This window comes from Pelodiscus sinensis, chromosome 2, assembly GCF_052426305.1.
Source record: "Pelodiscus sinensis isolate ZL-2025 chromosome 2, ASM5242630v1, whole genome shotgun sequence".
Lineage (NCBI taxonomy): Eukaryota > Metazoa > Chordata > Testudines > Trionychidae > Pelodiscus > Pelodiscus sinensis.
Genome location: NC_143053.1, coordinates 127,696,852 through 127,709,110, shown reverse-complemented (window position 1 = coordinate 127,709,110; position 12,259 = coordinate 127,696,852). Strand labels below are relative to the sequence as shown.

The window sequence follows — 12,259 nt, the reverse complement described above, 5'->3', positions numbered from 1 at the left end:
TTCTGCATAATATATGCATACCCAAATATCCCAGAAGATACTGCTGTTAAGATGCGAAATCCTAGACTAAACATGATGGTTACTCGTCTGTTAAACAAATCGAGTCAATGGAAGGAGCAGGCCCCACAATTTTTCTGTAGATATAGCCCTATTTTCTCTTTTAAAAATACCAGGGCCACAAAGTTCACATATGGTGCTGGGCTTCAATCCTTCCATGGGCTGTTGGGATTTTGGATCTGGTTTGAACCATTTGGTTATGCCTACCCAGCCCAGAGCATCAAGCCTCTCATTTCAGATTGCTAGACTGAGGTTCGTAGGGCAGGCACTGGTGTACTAAACATACTAGGCTATGTCTACACTGCAGGCTTTTGCCAGCAGACAGTATGCTAATGAAGCACTCATTAACATTTGTCGCACTGTCATTTGCATATTCTCTGCCAATGCTTTTTGGGCAAGAGGTTTTTGTGCAAAAACAAGCAGTGTAGATGGGTCCGTTTTGTGCAAAAAAAACCCTTTTGCGCAAGATCCTTATGCCTCAAAAAAGGAGACAGACATAGCCTCTGACTCAGGCTGGAGCTCAGGCTCAGAAATCTAGGGAGAGGTTGTGCTTTAGAGCCCGAATTCCATCCTAAGTTGCAATTTCTAAGCCACATGAGCTGTTCAGCCTGGGTCAGCAGGCTGTACAGACATACCCTTTTAGAAATAAGGGCTGCACGTAGACTGGGTTCAGATTCCAAAAAGCTTTGGAAAAGGGTTGCTCATATGCAGAGATATAGTTTATGCTCATTTCTATTATTAAAAAAACCCCACACAGACAGCCTCATAAATTGCCCATTTTTTAAATTTTAAAAATAGCTTGACCTCTCAGGCTAATCTGATTATAAAAGGACACTACCAGTCTAAATAAAGAAGGCAAAACCTTAACGGTCCATTGTCTCCTGTAATACCTGTTACACTACAGGGCTATGTTTGCATTAGCGGGTTCTTGCGCAAGAAAGGCTGTTCTTGCCCAAGAACCCATAAAGTGTCCACACGGTCCGCCCACTCTTGAGCAAGAAGATTTACAGTAAAGCGTGGGAAGAAAGGGCTTCTTGCACAAGAGCTACACTCTTTTCTAAGCCCTCTTGCACAAGAGCTCTTGTACCAGAAAGCAGTGTGGACGTGTGGCAGAGGTTTCTTGCGCAAGAAAGCCCTATGGCTAAAATGGCCATCAGGGCTTTCTTGCACAAGAGAGCATCCACTCTGCTATGGATGCTCTTGCGCAAAAGTACATGGCCATGTGGACGTGTTCTTATGTAAGAGTTCTTGCACAGGAACTGTGTAGACATAGCCTAGATGTCTGCAGATGGTTTGGAAATAAGTAAATGTTACAAAGCTCATTTTCAAGAGCTGAATTCTTTGAACAGACGAGTGGGACTGCTGTTGAGATTAATAAAGACAACACATCTACACCAGAGTGCTGAGTCTGACCCCAGCTATGGAAGTTGTTGCAGTTAGTTTTTTTTTCTCAGAGAAAACAGGAACAATAAGGAAGGCAAAGAATCAAACACATTTATCTGAATTACTACTGCACATGTGGAAAGACTTGCCCTGACCTGTTCCTTAAACATCTTCAGTCTATTATGCTATATCAATGTCAGGAAATAGCTTATTTTGTTGAAGTGGCTCCACTCCTCAAGTTGTGTCAGAGACAACATAAGTGATATCACCAGCTTTGTTCCTTTTAAGACCACAACTTCAAAAGCGCAACAACTTAGATTCTCAGTTGTCACATGAAGTTAGAATGGATAAAGAAGTTATACTGAAATGCATTATCAATACTGAGTGCTTATATGTTCAAAACTTTCATCTGCTATCTTACTTTTCCACCAAGAGAAATTATAATAAGCAGATCTCCACATGAGCATGAAAATTTGTATCTGCATCCGATTCGCAATCCACTAAAACTGTCTGTCGATATCTGCATCTGCAGATATCTGCAGGTCTACTAACAACTTCACCACTCTGAAGCAGTGACACTGGGCTGTGTCAACCCCCTGACCGCTCCAGAGAAATTTGTCCCACCATCTGCTCTGCCCTGGCTGAAGCTCTTTCCCTACTTTAGCTAGGGATGCTACATCCCTGGGTCCTCACAGACCTTGCTTCCCTCCCAATGAGATGTTCAGACATCCCTACATAGCTGTGGTACCTCTAAGATACAAAGACCCAGCCAGAACAGACAGAGCTGGTGACTACTTTTTTTCCCAGCAACCACCATGGCTGCCCACTAGTTTATAGTACACCTCTTTCAAAATAGGACAACTCCTTCGGGGAGTTTGCCTCTTCTGTCTGGAGCACGCTGCAGAATGCAAGTCCCAGAATGCCCTACAGGCAGTTGTCACATGTCTCAGCATGTCTAATCTGCAAAAATGGTCCATGGATACATAGCAAATATCTGCAGAGTTTCAGTACTCATAAGTGAGGCTACAATTCATTTTCCTTTTCAAGCACGGTTTTACCATCCCTCAAAATTTACAAACAAAAGAATATTTATTGGTCTTATAGTTAGTAAATGATTCTCTGTGGCTAAAACAAACCAGATCACATAGAAATTTAAACATACTGCTAAGCCCTCCCCCAAACAGCTACAGAAAAACTCTAGAGCCTCATCCATCCACGAGCATTCCTTTCTGCCCAAGGACCAATCTACACATTTCCCAGGATACACAAATAAGGGAATAGGGAAAACCCACCATAATCTGGCCTCAGCACTTTAACTGAAAGACTACCAGGACTCTCAGAATCTATCCTCAAAGCACTCAACACACAAAGGGTCAACTTCCTCTAAGAGAGTACCGACTTGCTCCAGAAACTTTGCAATATTAACAACCTTCTCCAGAATGCCACTACATCCTTGCCACTACAAGTATCACCTCACGATACACCAACATCCGTCACCATGACATTGACACCTGCCTCAAGATACTACAAGACAATGCACAGCACTCAGAAATCCCATATCACCTAATTCATCTACTTTATTCTCATCCACAATTTTCTGTTTAACAGCAAACGCTATTCAAACCATGAAAACAGGCATAGATACCAGCATGGCTCCTCAGTACACCAGCCTCTTCCAAAGAAGAAAGCATGGAAAAATGCATCACAAACTCAACAATATACAAATATATCCCTGGTACCATTGCACATGATACAGTGATGATATTTTCATCCTCTGGACAGACAACTAAAACCTGCTCAACAAGCTTCAGCAAATGCCTCCATCTGTTAAACTCTTTCTAGAATACAGCTGCACCAACATCAACATCCTGAATTCCATGATTAGCTTCAGTATTTAAACCCTACAAACAGCTATACACAGGAAGCCCATAGATCATCATAGTTATTTTCACACCAAGAAATCTTACCTTCAGCCAGGCTGTCCAATATCACAGAATTGCTCTGAAGAGAAACAGCTAAACACACTTAAAATAACTTTCTGTTTACAAGGACACTACACCAAAGAGGTACATGACATAATGGAAAGGGACATCCAAATACCCAGGAGAACCTGTGTCAATACAGTCAAAAATTATACTGACTGCACACCTCTCCTTGTTACCTGCTTTGTGATAAAGGAACGCATATGGGGTATCATTAAACAATTACAACCCATACCCAATAGGGACCACATCTTGAAGTAAATCTTTCCTTACCACCCTCGTATGGCCTTCATTCACTACCAATGGGTGAACAATTTTCACAGTATATCACTCCATGTCTAACCTCACAGTCCTTATCCTCAAAGGACACCTGCATAGTACCTTCAAAAGCCTATCCTAGGAATGTAAATTCATAGCTCTGCTAGACATTAAAAGATATGGCCTTAACAGAGACAATGATTTTATTGTTCATTACAACAAATTTGTAACACAGCCCACTACCTTCCAACTCTTACCTGTGCATTCATTTTTAAGTGGTCTCCTACAGCATGTGCGAACCCTTTGTGTTTATTAATCTGTTCTGATTTGTAATTAGCTTATCTACCCTGGTTACCTTATCCAGACCTGAGAAACAACTCTGTGAAGCTTGAAAACTTGTCTCTTCCACCAACAGAAATAGGTACTATAAAAGGGTATGTCTACACTACCTTCTTAATTTGAAATAGGAGGGTAATGTAGGCATACCGCAATTGCAAATGAAGCCCGGGATTTGAATTTCCCGGGCTTCATTTGCATAAAGCCGGCCGGCGCCATTTTTAAATGCCGGCAGTTCGAACCCCGTGCCGCGCGGAGTACAGCTAGTTCGGATTAGAAGCCTAATCCGAACTAGCTACTCCGTGTCGCGTGTAGCCGCGCGGCACGGGGTTCGAACTGCCGGCATTTAAAAATGGCGCCGGCCGGCTTTATGCAAATGAAGCCCAGGAAATTCAAATCCCGGGCTTCATTTGCAATTGCGGTATGCCTACATTACCCTCCTATTTCGAATTAGGAAGGTAGTGTAGACATACCCATAGATATTATTTAACCTACCTTGTACCTCTTTTAAAGTATATATTTTTTTTGGAGGGGGAACCAAGCAAAAAGGAGAATGGTAAAATTTAGTGGACTTAGCTCAATGAGATTTTATGCACAAAACAAAGGAGTACTTGGAAAGTGTATTTTTGAAATCATTAGCAGTTTAAACTATAATACTGGGAGGTATTATCTGGATTTGAACACCTAATTTTAACTTATCAGCAGCTTCACAGACAAGGTTAGGAAGCAGGAGGCAGCAATCAAGGACTGAGGTTTGTTCCCTATTGCTTTTGCATGGAACTTAGCCAGAGGGAAGGAAGACCCACTTCTAAGGACCTTAGGAGGACTGAAGAAGAAAGGAGAATAGACTAGAGTGGCATTTTACCCTACCATTGGGATTGGCATGAGCAAATATCAGAAGGTTCAACAGCCCCTGCCACCCATGGACCACAGACTTATCAGGGATTTCCCAAATCCTATAGGTCTAGCCACAGGACAAGCCTACCTAGGCTCATCTAGTGCTCAAGAAAGCCCAAAAGTTTGGAAGTAGTGGTGGCAGATTGCAAACTAGCCTCATGAAGATGTATTGATGGGAATAAGGAGTACCCCAAGCGGCTGGAAGTAGAAGGCAAGAGTAGATCAACAAACCTAGGCCCACAGCAAGGGGTTGTGAGTTTGGAAGGTCTGATGGATTTGCCTCAGGGTTTACCAGGAAGTTTGTGCATGTACCATGGTAAAGATCAGCTACTGTGTATCTCCTATTTTATGTGCCGACAGAGGCATGTAAAATAGGCTACCTGACATAGTCAATGAAGCCGGGATTTAAATATGCCCTGTTTCATTAAAATAAAAATGGCCGCCACGCTGTGACGGATCAGCTGATCATTGGCACAGTGCGCGAGTCAAGACATGGATCGGTCGACAGGGGAAGCCTTTGTCGACTGCTCCTGTAAGCCTTGTTTCAAAAGGCATAAGGGAGTGGTTGACAAAGGCTTCTCCTGTCGACCAATCCGTGTCTTGACTCACGCGCTGTGCCAACGATCAGCTGAGCTGGCACAGCGCGGTGGCCATTTTTATTTTAATGAAGCAGGGGATATTTAAATCCCGGCTTCATTGACTATGTCAGGTAGCCTATTTTACATGCCTCTGTCGGCACATAAAATAGGAGATACACAGTAGCTGATCTTTACCATGGTACATGCACAAACTTCCTGGTAAACCCTGAGGTTTTAAGTTCTTCTCATTCAAACCTTAGAAATTTCTCCCTGATTTCTCTTCAGTGCCAGGGTGGAAGAGCTATCTCAATGTACAAAACTTTCATCAACTGCAATTTGAAAGAGAAACCATTTTCTCCACACATTTTTTTTGTTTGCTTCTGGTTTGTTTTTTAAATCATGAGGTTTATAGAGAGATCATGAAATTACCTGATAGGGCTTGAAGCAGAATCAGGATCTCGTGCCATCACAGTTCCTATGATTGTTCCCACCTCAATATCTTCATGAACCTCAAACAGGTAAGAAGATCTGCTGAAAACAGGAGGCTCATCCACATCCTCCACAGAGATTTTTACAATTGTAGTATCTTTAAAAGGCCCAAGATAATAGAATCGTGGATCCACATGGGTATTCTCGGCCTCTACTTTCAGTGTATAAAGCCTTCTGGTCTCATAATCCAGTGGCTATGGCAGAGAGAAAAAGGAAATGTTATTAAATTACACTGCATATGTTGGATACATAGGAGAGGTAAAGACACAATGGTCCAAATCATCAGCTGATGTTAATGGGTGCATCTCCTCCATAATTAATGGTAGCTAATGGTACTCAAATAAATCCATCTGGCATTGTTCATTATCAAAAGACAGAATAATAGACCATGGACCACTAATCTGTCCACTAATGTGACAATTCTTATGCGGAAGAAACATGTACGCACATTTGTCTGAGATTCATTGTTTAAGGAGATATACATTTAAACAGACCTAAGCTGCCAACTGAAATTTTGCAAGGGAAAAAATAAATTTGAACAACCAAAGATTTAAAACTTTGTTGAGAAAGAAAATCAATACTTAATCCTGCTCATTTTAATTGAATTTCATAAAACCAAGATCAGAGATTTTTTTTGCAAAATAGATTTGACATTTTTGTCAGCAGATACTTTTAAAATGAAAAGAGAAGGGTTCGGGGTTATAATTAGAATCCATTTTGAGTAGACAAGAAACTCCATTCCCCAATTTCTCTGCAACTGTCACAGATGAAAAGTGGTAGCTAATTAATGATATATAGAGAATAAGCAGGCTGAGAATTTACCTGTCTAGCTGCAGAGCAGACTTCATTAGCTCACACAAAACAACAGGGAGATATCAAGCCCATAGTTTTCACTTATCAAATTGGATTCTAAGGACACATTCAAAAATTTCCCCCCTAAAACTCATAATATTAGTGCTTGTGAAAGATGACAGGCTGACAGCTTTGGGGACTTAAACATTCTTTGTAACAGCAGAAGAGGTATATTACGGGCAACGAAAACTTGTCTCCACCTCCTCTGCTCCACCTTCTTATGAAGAGAAATCAGAGTAGAAGAAAGAGTAATTATGTTCCCAAGTACACTCTCAATGCCTTTTTACTAAGGCTGCTATCGATGATACCAAATGAAATGCAGCAATTTGTTGACTAGGAACTGAAACTCAGAAATGGCTATCTAACAGTAGTAGTTTGGAGCATCTCATGATGCAAGCTGGGTATGAGCCCAATCGTTGGAAATGAAAGGGCTTGTAACTCATTACCAAATCATTTGAGCAAGGCAGTCCACAACATGTGTGATTTTAAACCCCAAGCCAACAAAATGCCTAAACTAGTGCTTACCTTTCAACACCTAATGCCAGGTCTTCACTAAAGATCCATATTGGTGTAACAACATCACTCAGATGTGAAAAATCCATCCTTGAGCGATGTTGTTTTACTGACCTAACTCCTCTGCCGCCCCATGTAGATAGTGCTACATAGATGGGAGAGCTTCTCCCATCAACATAGCTACTGCCTCTCCAGGATATATATTATACTGATAGGAGAAGATTCAGCAGAGCAGAATCTTCACTCAGGCTTTGTCTATGCTGGCAGATGTAAAGCACTGACAGTTATAGCACTGTTCACAGAGCACAGCAGTGAGGTGTCCACACTGTCGGCTGCCAGCATACTAGCATGATCACACTCGTGGGACTTGCAGCGCCTTTCGGAGTGGTGCACCCTGGACTGCTATCCCACGGAGCATCTCTTCCCTTTCGACCATCTTTCAATGGCTTCTGTGCTGTGTGCTCTGCCTCCTCAGTGTGTGGGAATGGATCCCCAGCTTTTGATGAGAATGCGAGTAGGTCTCACTAGCACATGAGGAATGGCAGTTGAGTTATTCCTGAAGCTGCAATGTGAAAATGAGGACTCAACAACATGAGATTTCTTGTTGACCACAGCGGAACATCACTTTTGGCTTGAGTAACAAACATGGATCATAATGCAGGACAATGTAGCACTTTAAAGACTAACCATCTTGTTAGTCTTTAAATGCTACATTGTCCTGCATTTTGCTTCAACTACCCCAGACTAACACGGCTACATTTCTATCACTATTAAACATGGATCATGTAAGCTTGGGATGATGAGCAGTGGCTGGGACTGCAGAGCTTTGGGAGGAGAAAAGCTCCTTTCATGGGGTTGTGTGCTGGATTGCCCCAACCACATGGCGCAGGGACATGCGAGTGAGAGCTGCCCTGCCGATGGCGAAGCACGCGGTGATCACACTGCAGAAGCTGGCTACTCCAGACAGCTTTCTCTCAATCACAAATCAGTTCGGAGTGGGGAAGTCAACTGTTGGACTAGTGCTGACAGAAGCGTGCAGGGCCATCAATCGCATCCTGCTCCTAAAGGCCGTGACTCTGGGTAACATGTATGAAATTGTGGATGGCTTTGCTTGAATGGGTTTCCCAAACTGCAGTGGGGAAATAGATGGCACACACATTCCAATTCGGTCAGCAGACCACCCAGCCTCTGTGTGCATTAACTGCAAGGGGTACTTCTCCATTTTTCTGCAGGCGCTTGTGGATCACTGTGGGTATTTCACAGACATTAACGCAGACTGGTCTGGAAAAGTGCATCACAAACATCTTTTGGAACACTGTCCTGTTCAGGAAACTGCAAGTGGAGACTTTCTTCACAGAACAGAAGATCACTGTGTGGGAAGTGGAAATGCCTGTTGTGATGCCTGGAGATACTGCCATCCCTTAATGCTGTGTCTCAAGAAGACATTCACAAGGAGCCTTGGCAGTAGCAAGAAGAGGTTCAATAACAGGCTGAGCAGGTGCAGAATGACTGTGGAGTGTGCCACTGACAACGTTAGTATGGGAAGCTGGACTTAGCCGATGATATATAACACATTAATACAATGTGAGTTGGTAGATACTGATACAGATACTCTTCCTCTCAGGGGTGGCCTCTTTTTTGAAAGTTCAAATATGGTAAACCTACTGGTTTATGGAGCAGGCATGGCCAGCTGGAAAGAGGCGGAGCAAACAGGAAGGTGACTTTCACATAAAATAATTCAAAGGGCGGGTCTGAAGATTGGTCACCTGAGATCAGGGCAGTAGAGTTCAAACAGATGACCAGAGAAACAAGAACAAGCATTGTGGGAAGGGTAACAGAGGCTAGTCAAAATGCAGTACTACACCACAATGGATCTACGCTTCTCACTGAGGTGGTTTACCCAGAGTGCACTAACTGCAGAGCTAGTGTGCAGTGTGCACTAAGGGCCTTGCCAGTGTGGACACCTCAGAAGTTACAGCACTGGGGGCTGCTTTATTATGTGGTAACTTTCCATTGTAGGCTTGGCCTAAAGCACTAAAGTGGCACAGATGCAGTAGTGCACCTGCACCATTTTAACATTGTACATGAAGTTAAGTCCTACATTATTCCATTCCTATTAAGCATGTATTAACATTTCATTTAAATTAATGCTGAATGGGATCCTTAATCTACATTTTGAGTGGAGTAGTAGCTGAACTCCACTGTTAGTTATTCATCTGTTAGTTATTCACTACTTGTTAGTTATCCATCTGTTAGTTATTCACTACTTGAAGGTGCACTGGATTGTGCACTGAAGGTACACTTGGTCCTGAATTAAAGCTGACTGAATAATACAAAAACTGACTCATGAATATCTTCACAAACGCACGTAGAATTTGGTTCTTTGTAATTTCTGGGGCAATATTATTCATTTTCATTCATGAAGATGAACTTGATGCCTTACCATTCTAAATCATGCAAACATGATTCTAGGATGCATTAAAAGGTGTGTTGTGAGCAAGACATGAGAAGTCATTCTTCCGCTCTGCTCTGCGCTGGTTAGGCGTCAGTTGGAGTATTGTGTCCCGTTCTGGGCACCACATTTCAAGGAAGATGTGGAGAAATTGGAGAAGGTCCAAAGAAGAGCAACAAGAATGATTAAAGGTCTAGAGAACATGACCTATGAAAAAAGACTGAAAGAATTGGGTTTGTTTAGTTTGGAAAAGAGACGACTGAGGAGGGGACATGATAGCGGTTTTCAGCTATCTAACGGGGTGTCACAAGGATGAGGGAGAAAAATTGTTCTTCCTGGCCTCTGAGGATAGAACAAGATGTACTGCGCTTAAACTGCAGCAAGGGAGGTTTAGATTGCATATTAGGAAAAAGTTCCTAACGGTCAGGGTAGTCAAACACTGGAATAAATTGCCTAGGGAGTTTGTGGAATCTCCATCTCTGGAGATATTTAAGAGTAGGTTAGATAAATGTCTATTGGGGATGGTTTAGACAGTACTAAGTCCTGCCATGAGGGCAGGGGACTGGATTTGATGACCTCTTGAGGTCCCTTCTAGTCCTAGTATTCTATGATTCTATTAAATGCTTTTGCACAAATAATTATTAGCTCAGAATTGTGTTCTTCCTTGTGAGCTATTTGAGATGGATTATGAGAACTGCTCTGTAATAATTTATGAATTCTACATGAAGGCCTAGTTAAGGGACATTTTTTTGTTAATACTATATTGGTTTCACTCAACAGGAATTTGTCTAGGGAAAAAAAGGCATGAAGAAAACGAATGGCTCAAAATAAGCCATCCCTCAGTGAATATTTCAAGAGTTAAGAAGCAATGCTGGGACTATTAACTTGAATGATTTTGCCTCCTCTCCAGCCAATCTACAAAAATCGTTTTCGTCAGAACAGGATAAAGCTGATGAACACAAAAGGATGACCTAACACAGGCAGGATTACAAGAGAGAGATAGTAATTGCTGAGAGAAAGCAGACAGGCATATGACACTGCTGTAGGGTATGAAGAAGTTAGCGCTGCTTAGGTTACCATCAGGAAATGATATAATTTTAGGTGAGACAGACATGCACGCGGACTGTGTGCTGTTTTAAAATGCATTTTCCTAGTTTTGTTCCTACTGTTACAATAAACAGAACTTTGGTGTTAAAAAGGCCATCTAGTCACTATGGGTATGTCTACACTACAAAGTTAATTCGAACTAACGGACGTTAGTTTGAATTAACTTTGATAGGCGCTACACAAGTGCTCCACTAGTTCGAACTTAATTCGAACAAGCAGAGCGCTTAGTTCGAACTAGGTAAACCTCATTCTACGAGGACTAAGCCTAGTTCAAATTTACTAGTTCGAATTAAGGGGTGTGTAGCCCCTTAATTCAAACTAGTGGGAGGCTAGCCCTCCCCAGCTTTCCCTGGTGGCCACTCTGGCCAACACCAGGGAAACTCTATTGTCCCCCCTCCCAGCCCCGGACCCCTTAAAGGGGCACGGGCTGGCTACGGTGCCCGTGACAGGTGCAAGCCTGCCAGCACCCAGCTAGCAGACCCTGCACCTGGCACGGCTCAGAGCCACCCACCCAATGCCCCCCATCCCTCCCCATCTTCCCGGGAAGATCTCTTATTCCTACTTTGAAAAGGGCTTTTTTCCGGAGGATCGAGGCCAGTGTAGACGCTCTTTTCCGGCTTTTCTAAAAGCCGGAAAAAAGCGGCGGACATTTTTTTATTTAAATGCCGCAGGGGGATATTTAAATCCCCCACAGATTTCCCTATTACGACCTGTGAAATTAACATGCCCCTTTCGGAAAAGGGGCCAGTGTAGACGTAGCCTTAGTGATTATACACTCCTACAGGGAAAAGCTGCAAGTGTGAGTTTGAGTGGTCTAGTGAGGCCCAGGTTAGTAGATTTTGTGTGTTCCAGCCCTGCAAGGAGGCAGCGGGGGCTGGAGTGCCAGATCAGGCTCCTCAGTGCTGGGGAGGATGTCCTGAACCTCGAAGGCCAGGTCCTGGTAAGCTGGGGGCTGCATCCAGCTCCTGGGCCTTAGGTCCTCCACCCCAATGTACAGGAAAGATGTCGAACATCTTAGAGGACACAGTCAAAGAAACAAAACGAGGACTGAGGTCTTCTAGCTATCCCCATAACCATTATGCATTATTATCTTATTTTAAAAGTTTGAGTGGTCTAATCAGAAAGTATGAATAAAACCATACAACTGTTATTTAGGTGACTAGACTACATATATGAATATTCATTAGCAAATAGTCTAATTCAACAGTTTATGAACAATCCAAAGGTGTAAATTCATGCCCACAAACTCTCAGTAAATACTTCAATGTAAAGCAAATATATTCACAGAAACTAGGTAGGGCTCATGAACACTTCTGAAACAGGTGGAAAAATGAGCTACTATGGGTGATTAATGA

General features: G+C 42.6%; 1 protein-coding gene and 1 long non-coding RNA gene across 3 annotated transcripts in view; one reads left to right on the top strand and one right to left on the bottom strand.

Annotated features, from left to right (window-relative positions):
- The window catches only part of LOC102461263 (cadherin-10), a 166,043-nt gene that overhangs the window by 34,831 nt on the left and 118,953 nt on the right, over window positions 1-12,259 (bottom strand). For both annotated transcript variants that reach the window (XM_006112616.5, XM_075921416.2), the window contains exon 7: window positions 5,921-6,174. In XM_006112616.5, coding sequence (XP_006112678.2) covers window positions 5,921-6,174 — 254 coding nt within the window. The remainder of the gene's footprint in view (window positions 1-5,920; window positions 6,175-12,259) is intronic.
- The window catches only part of LOC112547772 (uncharacterized), a 120,267-nt gene that overhangs the window by 94,240 nt on the left and 13,768 nt on the right, over window positions 1-12,259 (top strand). The gene's annotated exons all lie outside the window — the stretch shown is intronic.